The 20325-nt window shown below is 34.1% G+C and overlaps 2 protein-coding genes across 7 annotated transcripts; both read left to right on the top strand.

The window, feature by feature from the left end:
* Positions 1–3651: 3651 nt before the first annotated feature.
* LOC110929677 (eukaryotic initiation factor 4A-15) lies at positions 3652–6807 on the top strand. Of its 6 annotated transcripts, none has more exons than XR_002587337.2 (7): positions 3652–3908; positions 4601–4779; positions 4870–4971; positions 5524–5589; positions 5737–5806; positions 5933–6039; positions 6426–6807. XR_002587337.2 is itself a non-coding variant. In XM_022172847.2 (7 exons), the coding sequence occupies exons 2-6, from the start codon at positions 4659–4661 to the stop codon at positions 6269–6271; spliced, it is 444 nt and encodes a 147-aa protein (XP_022028539.1). In that variant the 5' UTR covers positions 3652–3908; positions 4601–4658; the 3' UTR covers positions 6272–6290; positions 6426–6807. The 6 variants fall into 6 exon arrangements, 4 of the variants coding, with proteins under 4 accessions (XP_022028539.1, XP_022028538.1, XP_035844380.1 ...); XM_022172847.2 differs by lacking the exon at positions 5524–5589 and adding an exon at positions 6228–6290; XM_022172846.2 differs by lacking the exon at positions 5524–5589.
* A 5018-nt stretch (positions 6808–11825) lies between these two features.
* On the top strand, positions 11826–13084 carry LOC110929678 (mitogen-activated protein kinase kinase kinase 18). The gene has a single exon (XM_022172849.2). It carries the CDS (start codon positions 11878–11880, stop codon positions 13060–13062), a length of 1185 nt encoding a protein of 394 aa, XP_022028541.1. The 5' UTR covers positions 11826–11877; the 3' UTR covers positions 13063–13084.
* The last annotated feature ends 7241 nt before the right edge of the window (positions 13085–20325 follow it).

The raw sequence follows: 20325 nt of genomic DNA, 5'->3' as shown, positions 1-20325 counted from the left end.
TGGTTATTTTGGTTAAAAATTTAAACCTTTTGAATGTAGTTTTAATTTTGTTGTTATTTTTGTTCAAAATCAAAATCTAGTCAGATTTTTCTGTTAACATTCAGTTTTTTTTTTATCTTTTTCCTCCCTTTTAATGAAAGACAAAATGGTCATTTAACGTTTTATTTTAAGAAATTAAAAAAAATCTAACCATTTTGTCCTTTATTAAAAGGGAGGAAAAAGACAAAAAAACTGGATGTTGACTGAAAATCTGAACAGATTTTGCTTTTTGATGAAAATGATAACAAAATTGAAACCACAGTAACCCAGATTCAAAAGTTGGAGTTTTGGACTAAGGTGTCAAAAGTGACCAGACCCCAGGGACCATATTGGCAGTTTACTCTATAAATGAAACATTTAAGAATAAAACATATGAATAGAAGTTGGCTACAAAGCCAATATTTCCTAGAAAGTGTAGTAAGCTATAGGATAGTGACATGTGACAATTAGGTTTTTTAATAAAAAGGATATTAAGGTGATTTGATAATTATTTTATTTATGAAATTTATTTTATTATTAACTAACTCATGAGAATTTTAAGGAAACTTAATATCTCCTTGATCTCGTATTGAAGGTTATCAAAATTGCTAGAGGTTATCAATTCATGCGATTTTCATATCTTCTTCGTAACTCAATTGCCTGATAAAAAATAATGGCTTCTTCAACAAGTTCTTGACGATGTGTTTTACCAGTTAAAAGGTTAATGTTAATGTGTTATAATTTCATTGGTATTAAATGTTGTTTTGATTAATGAAACGCAGTTCACTGAGAGATATTGGTATTGTGTTTTAGCAGTTAACAGTTAATAAACGCAGTTCACTGAGAGATATTGATGTGTTTTACTAGATAAAATACAATGTGACGAACCAGATGAAATACACTGTCTTGACGATGTGTTTTATCAGTTTCTAGTTTTTTCACATTGTGTTTTATCATAGTGTTGTGTTTTACTACACTTGAAGTTGGATACTGGATGTGTTTCATAGTAGCGTGTTTTAGTGATAAAACACAATGTGACGAACCAGATGAAATACGCATTGTGTGTGCTTTAGAAGATGATGATGAATTGCGAATGGAATGGAATGATAAACATGGTATCAATCGTGCTTATATTTCAATCCGAATTTGTTATCTTGATCCATGATTCTAGCTATTTTTTTGTATGAAACAGGGTTTTCTATAATTGGTTTGAGAGAGAGGGATGGGGAAAATCGCGAAATTGTAGGGGGTGTTTTCTTTATGACAGTTATTCGATTGATTTAAAATACGTAAAATGACAAGACTACCCCTAACCTATTATGACAATTAATTAGTGACACACAAATATTACAAAAATGCCACTGACTTAATCTCAATCATTAAATACACCAATCGGATGGCTCAGATCGTTTCCTACACTTTGTAAGAAAAACACACTTTACACAGTAAACCTACTCAAAATATATAATCATTTTGTGAATTCAATTTATCTTTCCATGTTTCTTACACTCCAGAGTTTGTTTATGTGAAACACATGTATTCTCTACACAATCACATTCACATATTCATGAAATCTTTCTACTAGTAGTACTTCTCGAAATTACTTGCTGAATTATCATTATTATTGAGTGTATGATACTTATAACACGTAAAAATAGGTGTAAATACTATATAATACATAAATTTTTAGTGGTGTCACGTGATTTGCTTATGCGTCATGCCTGTGACATTCTTGTGAAATATAAGAAGCCAACCCCGTATTTTTTCTAGTAAATTTTTATATAGAGTTCTAACATATGAGTGAATAATAAAAATCTTAGTAAACTAACCCGAATAGAGATAAATAAGAATACATTCGTATCAATAGTATTTTGGTATTGTAAAGGTGTGGTCATGACTCTCATGACCACCATGACCCTCTACGTCAGTGCCATGTAACCCACCTCTAATTAATCATCCAAAACCACTAACGTAAGGGTGTGATCATGACCCAAACCACTAGCCGTTTATTTATTTTAATTTATTTTTGGAGTTAATTGCTCGGATGGTCCCTGTGGTTTCACGTTTTTTTCACGTTTAGTCCCTACCTTTTGAAAATAGCATGTATGCTCCCTATGGTTTGTCATTTTGTTACTCGGATAGTCCCCCAACATTTACTCTGGGGACTATCCGAGTAACAAAATGACAAACCATAGGGAGCATATATGCTATTTCCAAACTAACTGACATTTACTCAGGGACTATCCGAGTAACAAAATGATAAACCATAGGGAGCATACCTGCTATTTTCAAAAGGTGGGGACTAAACGTGAAAAAACATGAAACCACAGGGACCATCCGAGCAATTAACTCTTATTTTTGTCTAAAGAAAAAGGAAATGATTTGTTGAAAAATGGAAAGGAGAACCATGGTTGCCATGGTTTAATCCATGTAAACCATGGTGGATCAAGCAAGGGGGTGGTGTAGCCATCTATTCATGTTCCTATGTGTCGAATCATGTCCCAACCATGACCCCCACACCCTTTAGCCTAACAATTCAAGGAAAAGAAAAAATGAAATCTTGAATGCCCCACTCTTTAAAGATAATGGTATCTAAAGCTTGATCGCTCTAGATTCACTTGCCTATAATGAATTTAATAGCCTCAGTCTACCGTTGTCATGTCTATCAGTGACGGATCAAGTAATTTTTTTTATCAGGTTCCTTTTAATAGATTTTCACTAATTCTTACTAGTTTTTTTAAATCATATAAAAATTCCGCTAATTTTTCATTTTTTTTCCAAACCGAGGGGGTTCTCGGGAACCCACAAAACACCCCTGGATCCGCCACTGATGTCCACCCAAAGTACCTGGCATTACCTATCAGTCCATCGCTTTATCTACCTTTAGATTGTGTTAGCCTAGACGGATCAAACAATCAGATCAAACACGAACACGAGATATTTGAGATGATAAACCCATGACTCTTTCTATTCAATCAAATGTACTTACAAACTTACAAGTAAAGGGGCCAAACAAAAATAATATCCTAGACCCCTATTTATACTAAAATAACCATACTAATCTTAACTCATATCATTATCTTTGTTAATTAATCAAACTAGATAATTCGAAACTTTCAAATAATTAATTAAAAGGTAATTAAACTAAACTTGCCACTTTGACCCCTTCATACATATGGTTGCGAGAGCATTAAATGCTTGATAAGTTACCGTTGATGTGTAGTTCTGGTTAGTGGCGAATCTTTATTGGGGCTGTGGGTGCTCCAGTTCTCACCGAGTTTTCGCTCGTAGTGTTAATTTTTTGAAAAATTTTAACTCTTTTTTGTAGTGTAAGAGTTCGGGCCCCACCAATTTGAATTTTGAAAGTCAGACCCTTACTGAGTTTTCGTTCAAGCTCTGTCAGTGGTTCTGGTGTGAGGGGTCTCAAGTAGGTCGATACACCCGACAATATAACCATGGATGCGTTAATGAACTTCAGACAACACATTGTACTCCAGATAGGCTTAGGCTAGTGGAGTTATCATATTATATAATACTCTAATTTACAACATTTTGTTGCATTAGAGGTTGTACCCTATGCTTAATTAGTGTTTCTTTATAACTTGTGGATACCACTTCCTCCTTTTTACTCATTTTACCCTGAAGTCCTAAACTCATAAACACACGTTTACAGAGCGAAAGAGAGATGGAGAGAGCACGACGTGAGAGAGAAACAAATGAAAGGAAGTGGAAGCCGATCACCCCAATCCGATGAAGGTGATGATGGCGATGACTCCGACAACCAGATTGGCAGTGATGGCGGCTAGGGTTCCAGTTTGGGGGTTTTGAAACCAGATCGTCAAGGTGTTGAGGACGTCTGCAATCTGGCTGGCGGCTAGGGTTCCAGTTAGGTAAGAGATTGTTGTTAATCTTGTGACTGGAAATTGCACACCAATTGTTTGATAAAATGCCTGAATGAGATTTTCGCGAATTAACATTGTGGTACATTGGTATTTTGGTACTTTGGTTGCTGATCAATTTTAAATGGGTTGCTAAAAAGTTACTAACTACTACTTGAAGGTCATTGCTAATGAACTGATTTGTTTTCAAATTTTGACTGTATTTCATGTGCACTAATCAAGTATAAATCTTTTTAAAGAGCGGATTATAAGTTTGCAATTAATTGGTTAACTGTTTTTTATTTGTGAGGTGTTGCAATCCTATCACCTGCTTATGTAAAAGTTGTATGCTTGGTTGGTGTATCGATTTTCACTAGCTACTAATTAGAGTTTAGAAGTTGTCCTTGCTATAGAAAGAAGATTATATAGACGGAAGGACACCCGTTATGTTCTTTGTGATCAAGACAGTATATAAGTCCATCTAGATGCATGTAACTTGCACTTTTGTACATCTTCACATGAATTAAGCTGTGTTCTGTGCTCTTGTAGATATATGATTATCACTGGCTTGTAATATTATTCTATGTTGCTAATCTTAAGTGACTGATAATCACCGATAAGACTACATATAAAACATTTGAATATCGTACTGGTTGTAATCAGAAAGCTACACATAAAGTTTCATTTTCTTTATCGATTTGTAGATCGTCTAAAGTCGTCTTGCTCGGAATTCGTGGGAAAGACTCCCTTTTAGCTTAAGTCATGGTGGGCTGGCACCGTCACGTGCAGTCTATACTTCTACATGTTGGAAAAAGAGCGGAAAACATCTGTTATACTCATGCCACCTTTTCCACCTCTCCGTTGAAGTTCTCTCCGCTCCAAGGTGACTCATCATACTATCTTTCATGTTGTGTTATATGATATAGCCATTGAGTAATCAGTTTTCTTGTACCCAAAATTATTATTTTAGCAGAGTTTAACTTCGGTTACTATTCGCATGTTTACTATCTCATTTACATGGCCTTTGTGTTCCACTGGCTGTCTCCGGACCTTTATATCACTATTTCCAGCACTGGTAATACTTCGGGTCTGATTTACATTATCTAATTTGTCATCTTTGATTAAATGTTTTTTTATATATGATGGCAAGGGTTTACTAGCACAAGAAGATTATTTTAGTATTTTATACATTTAGTTATTTATGAATGTTACTTCAAAACAAAAGCTAATAAGTGAAAAGATGTCAAGGTGGGGCTAGCCCACTTGGTAGAGACACATGCCTTTTAGACGAGATGCCAATGTGTGGCTAGCCCACTTAGTGATTGTTAATTTTCTTAATGTAATATTGTTTGAGCCATTAATATCTCATAAGGTGTCTTTGGTTTTTTCTGACGAGTTACAAGTGTCTTTTGGTCATTAAGACCTAATGAAATATGCTTTGGTTCTTTTAACCGATTACCAGACTACCAGTAGTTTGGATACTGGTCATTAAGACCAAATAAGGTGTTCGGATAAATAAGATCTAATAACGTGTATTTGATTTCTTTTGACCCACTATGACTTCTTAAAAGTTGTCAAAACAAAGATAAATCACTTCTTTTTTTAAAGTTGTTCGTTTATTGTGTAGATAATTTCAAGGCTTAAACAGGTGTTGAGCCTGTTAGACGAGGTGTGAGGTTCAAAACTGAGCAAAGTGAGTAGGGTGTTAGACTAATTGTTGCTTTTGATTTGTGATCTTTGAAAGTGAGATGTATGCTAGATCGCCAAAGATTTGTGATCTTTGAAAGTTTTTATACAACTTAAAGGGTGTTAGACTAATTGTTGCTTTTGATTTCTGCAGTCATGGCAGGCGCTGCACCAGAAGGTTCCCAGTTTGACACTCGTCACTTTGATTCCAAAATGAACGAGCTGTAAGTTTAATTTGTTTATTTGATATTTTTCACAGACGTCGGTAAATACTTTCTAAGAAGCAATCGGTCAAGTGGTTAAAAAACTTGCTTTTACATGCTGCTCACATACTTTTATTTCTGTTACAGGATTTCTACTGATGGACAAGATTTTTTCACATCGTATGATGAAGTTTATGATATTTTTGATGCTATGGGTTTGCAAGAAAATCTTTTAAGAGGCATCTATGCATATGGTTGGTACATATCTAATTTTGTAGTTGGGTTAGTGTCATTTTTGTGGTATAATTGTGTTCTGTATTCTTACACTTTGTAATTTTGCTAAGAGTAAAAACGATAAACTAGCCAAGGTCAAAACTTTCTGTTTGTTTAAAAGGTATTCCTTTAATCATCTATACAACCACGATTTTTTGTCCTACTGCAGAAGGGTCTCATTCATTTAGAGCATTTATTTTGCTAAACCAGTAGTTCGGTTTGAAAAAAAAAGGTATAACAAGAGATGAGTTCAAACAGGCTTTTGCCAAGTGCCGACTTCAATGCAGCAGGCTTCCAACATTTTCAGTTATTTCTCTATATTAAAGAGAAGTATGGGAATAATAATTGGCCATTTTCATTGAAACAGGTACAAGTTTTTACAGCAGTTGTGGAAGAGGATGCTTACAAACATCTTGAAGTGGATACATGGCAAGAGCTCTCCTTAGACTGGCAAAGTGCCTGGCATCAGTTTTGCTCCAGCTTATGTAATTAACTACATCGATGCGACATAGTGAGAACCGACTAAATCTCAATATAAATTTAGCCCCCACCGCATCGCGGCGGGTTACATTTCTAGTTCCTGATTAACAAGTAAAACCCAAGGTTATCATCCTTTAGATGTCATGTCATACTTTTTTACACATGAGTTGGTAGTCCTAATGAGAGATGCTGTGCCCTTTATTTTACTTTGGTAACATGGTGATATTTAAAGATGTCATATTCTGAATTTGTAGACTATTTGTAAGTAATGTTGTTGTCTTTTTTTTTTTTTTTTTAATTTAATGAGTTTATTCATTTATTGTAAACCCTTCCCATGAATTTCAAACAACAGAAAACACGTGTTGTCAAAGAATAACGTTATAATAAAATGTGATTTGTGTAAAAATATAGAACCACAATTACAACAGTGGTTTGGTTTTTAAAGTTAAAACAAACAGCGACGCATTGTGAAGCCAATTTCCCACAGATAGATAGATAGATCGCCATACGCGTATACGACATGTGCTCTCACGTGTTTTCTTCATGTGAACGAAAATTAGTTTTTTATTTTATTTTATTTTATTTTTACGGCAAGCAAGCACCGTCGGTCGGAGTTGTCAAATCTCCACCCCATCATCTTTTGCCACGCGGTCCGATATCAATTTCCAACTCATTCTTACCTTATTATTATTTATTTTTATATTATAAGTTTTATTGTATTTTACATATTATAAATGCATGCCATCATTGGACGGAACGAGAATGATTCCTCGTTTAAAATTTATCTGTTTCTTTTATTCATTAAAGATATTCACATTCACACTTTATTTATATTTATAATTATAATTCAAAAATAAGCTATTTGTGAGCTTGCCCATCTTCCATTACTTTGCAAATTGAGTTTATGCTAATCAGATTTCTTCATGTGCATTTCTTTCTTTTAATTTTATTTAATTTAAGAATTAATTTGAGTTTCTCAAATAATTTGAGCTTGATAATTTCAAAAAATATAAATAAATACGCAGTCTTCTTTATTTTATTTAAACCTAAACATTTTGAAATAAATTTTAGCAAAAACAGTTGGGTTCAACTCCATGTATAGGGCGGTGTTCCCACACGACTAAAGCTCCACCTCACATTTTTCTTCTACACCTCAACCAATAGCGAAAACATCAGAGTGAAACAAAATTGTTCTAAAACACACGATCAACTATTAAAGTCTAAATATTTAATCAACCAAATTAAATAGATCCTTACATGAAATGAAAAGACATTGTTTAACAAAAAATAATCCAAATTCCAAAATTAACTAAGTCTCATGTTTCATATGTGGGTCATAGCTTGATAAACTTCATGTAATGTTTACTGAAACATGTGTAAAATGAAAGATCACTAAAAATAGTTGGTGAGCATGCATAGCTTTAAATAAATAATAGATATAGGTTTAACAATTCATATGTCAAAGGTTTATTAAAAACAATCTTGTGAAAACAAACACATAGGGAACAAGGTGCACAATTAACTCTTAGTGACATAGTTGGGTTCAACTCCACGAGTTAACCTTAGTTACATAGTTGTTATTTCAATCATCCCTAGTTATTTGGGATGAGTTTGTCAGACCTATAGCGCTATAACTTACTACCTTTGGATTAATCAAAGTTAATGATTGTACCAGTTCAATAGTTGGTGCACCAATGCAAGTTTAAGACAAGATGTTTAATAATAACAAGTAGAGACATAAACGTGAATTGTTGTAGATAGTTATTATTTAGCTACACGTTTCACCCCAAATAATTAATATAGAAAAAAGGGGCTATGTAAAACTCATGGGTTGCGAAGATGGCTCCAAATAGGTTCACTAAGTTCAATAAGGATTCGTCCTACGCAAAAGCTACAAACATGATTCACGTATAAGGACTATGTTAAATGAATCGATAAGCATTGTTAAGATTGGTAAATGATTCTCACACTTAAAGGTTCAAATTATTATTAATGATAGATGATGTTAATTATACCTTTCCATCATATAAACATCATAATAGGTTAATTTGAAGCAAGTTAGAATGTTAATAAAACATTCCAACAACTTCAGTTCGAATCCAATTAGTAGACCAGTTTTGTGGATTTTGTTAAAATAGAAAATAATGAATTAAATTTTGAAGATTTTATGAGACATTCAAATATGTCCTGGTATCTTGGTGTAATTTTATTGAGGCTAAATGTTTACATAATATTCATGAAAAATCCTAGATCACCACAAGGGCAAAACAGTAATTTTTATACGACACTTTACGCTAAAATTCATAAAAAAATCTATGTTTAATCAATTGATGTTTCCATCATTAGTTGGGGTGTTACATCTTTCCGTTCGCTAAACAATACCCGTCCCTGTTGTTTTGAAGTAGCAAGAACGTACTAAATAGCAGGACATGACATGCATAAAATGTATTACTTATAGAAAACTGAAATAATATGAGATGCTACATAACCATACATAAACGATTGTGAGAAAAACAAAAACGTATTAAATAGCAAGACATGACATGCATAAAATGTATTACTTACAGAAAATTAAAATGATATGAGATGCTACATAATCATACGTAATCGATTATGAGAAAGACAATATGTTTTTCACAACTAGTAAGTGATTTTGATTTTATATCATTTCACATTTTGCAATTTCACGCTCTGTGTTATTAAAAAGGTTAATATTTATGTATTAGTTGATTTTATATGACATGCTAAATAACCACACATAACAGACTAAATCACACCCTCTATACCTACTAGTATGTCGACACATTTGTCCACCACAGGACTATAAATCCACTATATAATACGTTGACAGCGCTAGGTCACAAGCCTTTTGGTATTTTTTACTTAGAAAGTTGAATATGATGTTTTAAGAGAAATTTAACATATTACGGTAAAATTGACGTCAGTCGAACTTGGATTAACCAAATTAGACTGCATGATTTATGTTGGATTACTCGTATATAGACTTGAATTATACACGCCCGTCAACCTAAACTAGCTTACAAAAACGATATAAGTATACTAAAAGATAAAAGCTTATAAGATTTTTAGGCTGGACGGTATGGGCCGTCCTCAGCCCCGGCGACGCCACGTCCCTATCGTCCCTCCACGCCCCCCTCCGTCCCGTCCCCATCGTTCACATTTAGACGTTCGCGACGGAGCAAACAGGTGGGTCCCCTTCCTTTCTTCTCGACGACGCCCGGCACACCCCATCCCGCCCCCCGTCTTCATCCCCCTCCGTCACCATACCGTTCAGCCTTAGATGGAAATAAATTTAAACACTAAACCCAATCAAAATACGAATATCAACAAACACAACCTCCGAACATTAACCTTGTTTGAATCATTACATGATGATTTAATTAAGAAACCTAGTCTAAGAATGAATAAAGTATGTATGTTAAATCTTATGTAGTTGAGAGTTTTTCTTGTATCGTTTATTCTTAAAAAAAACAAGTTTGGCATGACTAAGGAGGATATTACGTCCATCAGAACTTTCCGATCTAAGGTTGTTATAACTAAGGTTTTTATTCTTTTTGTTTATTATAATAAAAATATTTGATATAAACAAGTTTCATTATTATTTGATTAAAGTCACTTTCTCCATAATAAAAATCATTTAAACCTTAGTGTCTATTATATTGGTATGTAATTATTCATAAGTTACACAAGTAAATTTGAGTACCAAATTAAATTAGTTATGAGTTTATTTACCATTTGATAAAAAAAGGTAAAACCTAAAATAGCAATTAACTTTAAGAATTTTGGTAAGGTAAAACCTAATATAACAATTAACTTTAAGAATTTTGGTATGGTATTGGTACCGGTACTTTTTTAGTAAAAATAATGAATTTGATGCTATGCTTTAAATTTCTATTGGTTTCTTGAATACCGGTACACGTACTGATTTATTCTATTTGATATTCATACCTTATTGGTTGGTACTTGTACCGATTTAGCCTATTTGGTACTCGTATGAGCCTTGATACCAAAATGAATGAAGTGCTCAAAAACTAAAAACCAAAGTGGTACTAAAGTGGGTACCGCACTCAAATATCGGTACTAATACATGTACGGCTGTACCGATAGCGGTACCGTACCAATATATTGGTACGATATTCGTTATCAATTTTTGTTCAAATTCGATATTTGTGTTTTCGGTTCCGTACAAGTACGTGCACTTATCGATCCCATCTCTACCTCAAACTCTCACAAACGAACACGATTCCTCTCCTCTTACGTTCATCCTCTCTCTTCTCCACGAGCAATCCATCCACACGAACTTTCACCCTAGAAACTATGTCATCCTTCTCTCCTTCCACCTCAGTTTTCCTAGAGGCCACAAATCTCTCCAAGAACCCACATTAATATACCTTCATCTGTATTACTTTACTTTGTTAAGATCGTGTGTTATAGGTTAACTTATATTTCCATTAACTAAGAAAAAGTGTTTCCACATCATCGTCAACTCAACACAGTTCCTTTAACTAAATTGTTCGTTAACTAGGTGTTGTAGGTTAACTAAATTAATTATTATTATTATTATTATTATTATTAGTTATATTATTATTATTATTATTATTATTATTATTATTATTATTATTATTATTATTATTATTGTTTTATTTGAAACCCAACCCAAGTTCCCACCCGACCCAACGGCTAGTTTAACTAGCTGACCCCACTCCCCAACATCTCTGTCTCTCTTAACGTCGCCAACATATTAACCGGCTCACCCATTAACAACCACCGTTAACGATGCGGCGCGGTGTTCTGCCCATTAAAAGGTAGCGTGGCCACATTAACAATGACTTCGTAAACCCATAAAGAAGTGTCTAACGATTTTAAACATGGTGACTACCAAACATTAAGTGAATTTCACTTATACCAATTTTAACTATAAAATGTATCCAATGATGAATATGATCTGCTAACATTGTGTTTTTTCCCACAAAAATAAATAATAATAAATAAATAAAAGCATTCTGTAATCAGATACTTTCTTTTCAAAATTTATAACAAAACTAAATACATACTTAAGTAAATTATAATAAATTAATATATACTTAAGTCAATTGGAAAAATAGCCTCCATATCACATTCTATAGTATGATTTAATTTGGTCAATAATCTATATAAAATATTAAAATCCCAAAAAAAGACCCCAACTGTATAAAAATCAAACCACATTGTAACATGTGTTTATGTTGTGTTTATATATATATCACACACATCTCTTCTGCCCATAATCACAGCCAACAATCACACACACACACACACTTCAACCTTCTCTCTCTACAATGGAATGGAAAAGAGGCCCAATAATCGGCCGGGGATCTTCCGCCACCGTCTCCGTCGCCACCACCTCCTCCGGCGACCTCTTCGCCGTCAAATCCACCGACCTCTCCACCTCACAATTCCTACAAAAAGAACAACACTTTCTATCCCAATTATCCTCCAAAAACATAATCAAATACATGGGATTTGACATCAATTATCACCACAACAAACCCACGTATAATCTCTTCATGGAGTATGCCACCGGCGGCACAATCTCCGACATGATCAAGAAACTTGGAGGGTCACTTGATGATTGTTTGATCCGGTTTTATACTCATCAAGTTCTACTCGGGTTGGATTATCTTCATAATAATAATATTGTGCATTGTGATATTAAATGCCAGAATTTATTAATATGTGAAGAGGGTGTGAAAATTGGTGATTTGGGGTGTGCAAAGTTTGCGGAAAATGATGTTGGAAAAAGAGATTTTAAATTTTCCGGTACACCGGTTTTTATGGCGCCGGAGGTTGCAAGAGGTGAAGAACAGGGGTTTCCGGCTGATGTATGGGCTCTTGGGTGTTCGGTGATTGAAATGGCAACCGGGTTTAACGCATGGCCGGAGGTTAATGATCCGGTTTCTGGTTTGTATAGAATTGGATATTCCGGTGACGTGCCGGAGATTCCTAAGTGTTTGCCGGAGGATGGCAAAGATTTTTTGGCTAAGTGTTTGAAGAAAGATGCTAAAGAAAGGTGGATAGTTAAAGAACTTTTGCAACACCCATTTGTTAGGAGTTTGAATTTGAGTTGTGAAACTAGAGATTCTCCTACAAGTATATTGGATCAAGGTTTTTGGGAATCTTTACCGGTGTCGGATGCTTCCCCGGTAGTGACCCGGGTGGTTGGTTTCTCTGGTGAGGGTCCGGTGGAGAGGATAAGGCAATTGGTTGAAGCTACTCCTTCGAGTTCGGGTTTGCCCGATTGGGACGATGAAGATGAGTGGATCGCGGTTAGGAGTAATCGGATCGAGGAAATGAATGTTGAATATGGCGATTTTACGTTTTCGGATTCGAATGTAGATGATGTAGAAGAGATTGAAAGCTTAGTTGTAGATGAAGATTATATGAGTTTAGAGTATTCTAGTTCATCAAGAGTTCTTGATTTTGATCACATTATTATTAGTAATAAAGAATTATTTTGCAAATAATAGATTTCATTCTTTTGTGTTTTTTGTTTTTGTTTTTAGATCACCCTTATATAACATTGAAACTCAAATTTTAACAAGGCGGCATATACCAACGCAAATAGCCTACTTTTGCGTTATTGATATGGATTCATCATTCATACGTCTTTAAACTAATTTAATATGATATGTTCATAATTCAACAAATCATAATACGTTTATGACATTTAGAGCTCATCTTTCGAGCAAAACCAAAAACTAAAACCATTTCCACGACTATACGCAAAGCTTCAAACGATTAACCAAACCAAAAACCGATGACTTTAACTTGTGGACCTGGAAATGAAATATTTCGTATCGATTAATGATTGACTCAAATGATAAACATTCATTGAATTATACTAATGTTTCAATAAAGTAATAATGGAAGTCTTATCATCCTTCACTTTATTTTAAATCCCAACTTGATTTAGAGGCATATTTTGGTTATACTTGATTAGTTTTCGTGTTTAACAAACATATACTTTTGTTTAAACTTTTAACCCACAACCAAGTCAAATTCTTTGGCAGGTCAACCAATATGTCCTGTGGAATTGTTCGGTAATTTGAAGCCAAAGAGGAAGAAAACGACATTAGGTACAAAGCCAGGGAGGAGGTCAATGATTTTGACTTTTTCCTATTGGCATACTTTATGATTTCACATTTAAAAGTTTTCCAGAAAGTCAACCACCCTTTTGATTTGCAGGTGTTCCAAAAAGACTTCCATTTTTGGGGCCACATATGCACACACCCCTATGTGATTCTACACTTAACAGTTACATTTAAACACATAATATTTAATGTTGTCTAGATGGATAAGGTTCCAAAATATGCTCTTGGCTCTTTGTGTGTCCATTTGGGTTTGGAGTTTGGTTTGGGGTAAGTGGGTTTGTGGTAATCTACTAGAGATTAGGCAACACCAAAGTCATCACTAATACCAAATTAGTTGACATTTAAGTGATGGTAGTTTGGTAATTTACCTAAGGTTTACTTATCTATTTTTTTTTTTTTTTTGAAAGGTGTGAATTATTCACGAATTTGGGAGGTCTAGCATACGTTGTCTTAACCGGGTCTGTGCTAGAGAGTCCCCTCGCACAATAGATCCCCAATTTAAACCCCTCAATGAGAAATCCCAATCACCCAGACTCGAACTTGAGACCTAGAGAAGAAAATTCATTCGGACCCGCCATAGGTGAAACTTAAATACATGTGGCCACCACTAGAGCACTTGTATTGGTTAAGGTTTACTTATCTATATTTGATAATAATTGTGTTGAAAATACCATTTATGAGCTAAAGAACAAAGGATGCATACCAACTTTTTATGCATAGAGCAGGTGAAGTGGATAAAGTAGGGATAAGCACGGTACCCGTTCAGTACCGACGATATCGGTACCGAAAGTACCGATACCGAAAAACGGGAAAAGTGGGTATCAGTACCGGTACCGAATATACCGGTTCGGTACCAGTACCGGTACCGAAAAATGTGAAAAATGAGTACTGATACCGAATATACCCGGTACGGTTCGGTACCGGTACCCAGTACCAAATGCTCATCCCTAGGATAAAGCAAATAAAAAGTTAAAGAGTAAATAACCCTTTGTGTCCTATAAGTATATCAGGAATTCTGAAACATGGCCTTTAACATATTCAACTCAGTTTGGTGAAAAGGATGTAAGGTGTTATATAACATGCGATTTTTGGACGTAAACTGAAATTAAATATTTTAAAGGACACGTTTTAGAATTCCTACTATACTTAAAGGACACAAAGTGTTATTTACTCAAAGTTAAATCTTTATATATTCAAAATTAGTTTCCATGTTTATGTTTAAAAAGAAAACTGTATATATTCAAAATTAGTTTTGTGTTTATTTTTTTCCCTTTTAGCCATAACTAACTTCCAGTTAATTATGAAATTGCAACAATAACGTTTTAATTATTGATTTGCCTTGATGAAGAATTGAAGAGTCAATATTACGTCTCGACATTTTTATGATTTTTTATCTTTTATACAAAATCCGCCTTATATAAACAAGGAGAACTTAACTAGTTATGGTTAAGTTGTTGCGAGTCTATCATCATTTAGAGTCTATGCGCGCACACACACAAATAGCCAAAACCTATGAACTGGTATAATGGCTGATCAGTAGAATAAAAAGTGAAAGAGCTACTTTACAAACTAGACGAATGCAAATGGTAAGTTTGTGTTGAACCCAATCCCTTAAAGGCCTTTGTTCGCTCTTGGCAGATGCTTGTAGGTAATCCACAGTTAACCAAATACCCTCATAAATTCATAATATACAACGGAAACATATACATGAGGCACTTGTACATCATGCCATCACTTTATATGTTATCATGTCAAAAAATATTTATGTTTATAATAACACGACCTCAAAACTTTATAGGCTACTAGAACTCAAAACTGTATAGACTACTAGAATTAAAATGAGTACATGTAAAAATTTAAAATAAAAGTAAAAGTGTGTTACTATTTAATTGATTTAACCTAAAACTAAATTACTCCCAAAACAAGCACTTTTTAATTGATCCTACATACACATTTTGATTGAGTTTGTGTTATCATCCAAAGGTTTTTTGCCAATAAGATAACACTTATCTCATGATTTTTGATTCGATATAAGTTGTAATTACTTTTATTAATTATTTAACGTCTATAATATTTTTAACAAGATAAAAGTAAAAATAAAACTGTGTAGATTCTTAACGGTGTTATTACACATTGAAGTTAGTTAAGGATCAAAGTTTAAGATATACTTAAAGAAACACATCAATTAAGCATTCAAGTGAAACAAACCAAAGTAAAACTCTTTTGGGTAGTGTTACACGAAGATTTATTTTCTTTTTACTTTTTAGATTATAAACTTTCATTCTTAACTTGCATCTCAATCAAAGAATCATATTCTTCTACCCTTAAAATCTGGTTTAACGATTACTTTTGGGCCTACCCAAAAAGCATTGATGGTAAAGGCATTTAGAGGCTGTAAGTTCTTTTTAGGCTTTTACTTAAAAGCCCAATGACCCTTGACTGTGGCTGTGTTTAAATCCGAATATGGGCCGGTTCGAAACTTTAAATTTAACGCTATTAAATATTAGGGGATCGCTAGAATGAGAACCACCTCGAGTTGTAAGAACCGCGAGAACTACACCCCACGGAGGGGCGTTCGCCGCGATTTTTTTTTTACAAGTAGATATGTGCATTATAAACACGGCCGTAAAAAATCACGGCGAACGCCCCTCCGTGGGGTGTAGTTTTTTACACCTCAAGTTTGATGTTTTTTAATTTTTTTTCTTTTTTCTTTCACCAAACTTGAGGTGTAAAAAACTACACCCCACGGAGGGGCGTTCGCCGTGATTTTTTACGGCCGTGTTTATAATGCACACATCTACTTGTAAAAAAAAAATCACGGCGAACGCCCCTCCGTGGGGTGTAGTTCTCGCGGTTCTTACAACTCGAGGTGGTTCTCATTCTAGCGGCTCCCTTAAATATTAATACATATTTAATGAGAAAAAAAGTCAACATGAATAAAGATAATCAAAATACTACTAGAAATAATTTTTGATCTATTTAACATAGAAAAGCTAATTATGTAATGGCGCGTTGAGTCACCCAAAAGAAAAAAGAAAGCTCTTCTCAGTGACTGTATTATAGAGTAAAATGAAATTTAAGAGATATATAGTCGTGCCAACTAAGGTAATGTGTTATATATATATATATATATATATATATATATATATAGGTAAAGGATCCTGTACAAAGTCCTACTTTTGTAGGAAGTGTGAGAAATAATTTGGGGATGACAAGTGTCCTTTATCTTAATTAATTCAAAAAGGGTACATTAGTAATTTACCTTTCTTATCAATTAATTGTGTGTAATGGTTTTGGAGTTAATTTAGGAGATACATATCTTTTTTGTTTATACATGATCTCCTATATACTGATAGTAATTCTCATTATAAAATCGACGCCATTATTTAATTGATGAACGTAAGGATTTTGATCACTGCAATTCTCAAGTTTTATTTAATTCTCGAAATACACACAACGGATCGTGGTGATGCAAGTATACTCGTGAGGTTTTATAATATTAAAGGGTTATATACATAAAGCTTCGATCTTGAATTGATGTTTTAATGTTTTTTGGATTCCAGATAAAACACCACGCCATGAACAATGTCTCCAGATGTTTAAAACACCACGCCATGAACAGTGTCTCCAGATAAAACACCACACCATGAACAATGTCTCCAGATAAAACACCACACCATGAACAATGTCTCCTGATAAAACACCACGCCATGAACAATGTCTCCAGATGTTTAAAACACCACGCCATGAACAGTGTCTCCAGATAAAACACCACACCATGAACAATGTCTCCAGATAAAACACCACACCATGAACAATGTCTCCTGATAAAACACCACGCCATGAACAATGTCTCCAGATGTTTAAAACACCACGCCATGAACAGTGTCTCCAGATAAAACACCACACCATGAACACTGTCTCCAGATAAAACACCACGCCATGAACAATGTCACCAGATAAAACACCACGCCATGAACAATGTCTCCAGATAAAACACCACGTCATGAATCTGATTACAGTTATTCTAAACGTAAAACACCACGCATTGAATCTTATATAAAACAAAGAGGCTTCCGATTTAGATCTTGGTCATTAGTTCCGATATTTAAGGAAAAAGGAGTGAATATAGGTGTTTTTGGTTGTGTAGAATACGGTTACCATATTTGAAACATTGAAAAAGACACTATTGTCCTTCAATTTTACATAAGGTCCCTCTAATTAAAACACAATTTACATTTTTATACCCTATTGATCTCAACCATTAGATCAAATATCCAATGGTTTAAAAAACTTCTTACCATTCTCACATTTTAAACACTTTTTACCATATCCCTACCCTATATATATATATGTAGAGAAAGTATAATGTACTTCACGGCTTAACGTACATTAACGTACACGACAAAAACACAACGTGCGTGATTATGGCTGATAACATGCGTTATTACATTTTTGATCAACTTAACGTGCGTGATTATGGCTCCCATGCGTGCGTGATTATAGCTCTCATGCGTGATTATAAGCCTGATCTGACGGTTACCATTGTCTCCTACGTGAAGTATGATAAGCCGTGAAGTATGTTAACCGCACTCTATATATGTATATGTATATGCGGCGTAAACAAAAATAAAGAAACACTCGAAAGTTGCTACAATTTAGGGAAAGTCTTTAGTGACGGAATAAGATCTCTAAGTGATGGAGTTCGATCCGACGGTTGGGCATACCTGCTTCTAGAAGGTTTTTCGATTTGATTTGGCTTGACGAGTGCATTATCGGGTAGGTGGACTCATCGGGCCTTGAACACAATAGACTGCACATATTGGTGGCGGTCTTGGATATTGAAATACCCTTATCTCTTTGTGTCCAACATTTCCACCTATAATTCCATAAATGATAATACTAATGAGGAAGTTTAATTAGATATGTGATAAGACAAAACGATTAGATTACAAGAACATTCATAGCTCGCAAGGTCGTCCTTAAGAATTCGAGGGCCCTTAGGGGCCCTATGTGAGTAGAAAACATGGGCCCTCAAATGTAAACATGTATTTAATACGTAGTTAAACTTTTATATTTATTATCATCAAGAAATATAAAACTTTCGTCTCTAGTAAGTCACAAATTTATATCCTTATTTATCTAATACTAGTGATTATGACGAAATAATAAGTTTTAAAATGTTATCATTAATTCATTATCCAAGGGCTAATTAGCCCAATTGTACTTTGCATCATGCATAGTTATGTTTTTAATTATTTATCTAGTTGACGCTTGTCACTACTTACAAATGAAATAAAATTTATGAAAACATTTTCAGTATATCACAAAAATAATTAAAAAAAAAAAAAACAAATTTCTGAAATACTTTGATGTGTTGATTAAATAAATTGGGTCTGGATATGCACTACTTTGATGTGTTGATTAAATAAATTGGGCCTGGATATGAACTACTTTGATAATTTGATTTAAACACAAATAACGTAAATAAAATTGGGCCTGGGCCATATATATAACAGCAAGATGAAATTGTACGGATAAAAACACAAGATTGAACCGTGAAGAGAAAATTGCGTACTCGCGAGTCGCGACACGAATGCAAACTAACAGCGTGCAGACCAGCAGAAAGGAAGGAATTTTTGTTAACATTTTGTCCAAAAACATATATATCCATAATACATTTAATATATATTCAAAGTTTTAGTAAATTTTGGGCCCGGAGACTGGGCCCTATACAGTGACACACCCCGCACCTGGTCCTGGCCTGACAGCAGCTTGCATGGAATCAACACTAAAATGCAAATACAATAGACCATCACTTGTGTAACTTATTGATTCACTATTATGTCGTTTATCTTTAAGATTGTATTACTTGTTGGTTTAAAAAAAATAAAATGAGATACAATTGATATTTATATGCATATTTGATTGGTGAAGTGATGGTTTATTTTTCTTATACTCGTATAGGAGACGTGTAAGTGGTAAATGCACAACTTTATGGCAAAAAATTACTTTATGGTTAAGATAAACTAGAGATATGGTTGGAACAACAATTACATTTGTTCTTCACTAGTCATGCGATTTATATGTACATAACAGTTCACGATGAATTTCTTAAGCGCAGAGAGGTCAGAGGAGACGAAGTAGAGTCGGTCCATTTCTTCAACTGCTCTAACGAGCGGATAACCACCGCTCGGTGGACCCTCTATGAACTTGTTAGTTGTGTAGTTGGGTTAATGTATGTTTAAGATCCACATCCATCCTTAATATTTAGAGTTTTCACTATACATATACACACACGAACTTAATTAGTCACCGTCGAGCTATTTCCAGTCGGTCTATCAACAAATAGCATATACACATTCGTGTTCATCTAGTTTGAAGAGATTGGAGTGCAGTTCTCTCACTAATGAGGTCAGGCTTGTGACCTTGAACAATAACCTGTAAACCTATCACCCACTGAAAAAGTACCTTATACACTAACTAAATATTCAACCAAATTAAATCAAATCTTGGGCAATTTATGAGTTTTAATAAACAAATGCAACTTTTATTAAAAAAAAAAAAAGTTTTATATACATAGTCCCGTAAAGCTGTAGCTGATGGTGTTATAATATCTAATGAAGTAGTTTTCGA

Source organism: Helianthus annuus, chromosome 3 (assembly GCF_002127325.2).
Source record: "Helianthus annuus cultivar XRQ/B chromosome 3, HanXRQr2.0-SUNRISE, whole genome shotgun sequence".
Lineage (NCBI taxonomy): Eukaryota > Viridiplantae > Streptophyta > Magnoliopsida > Asterales > Asteraceae > Helianthus > Helianthus annuus.
This window is presented reverse-complemented; position numbering and strand designations above follow the sequence as displayed.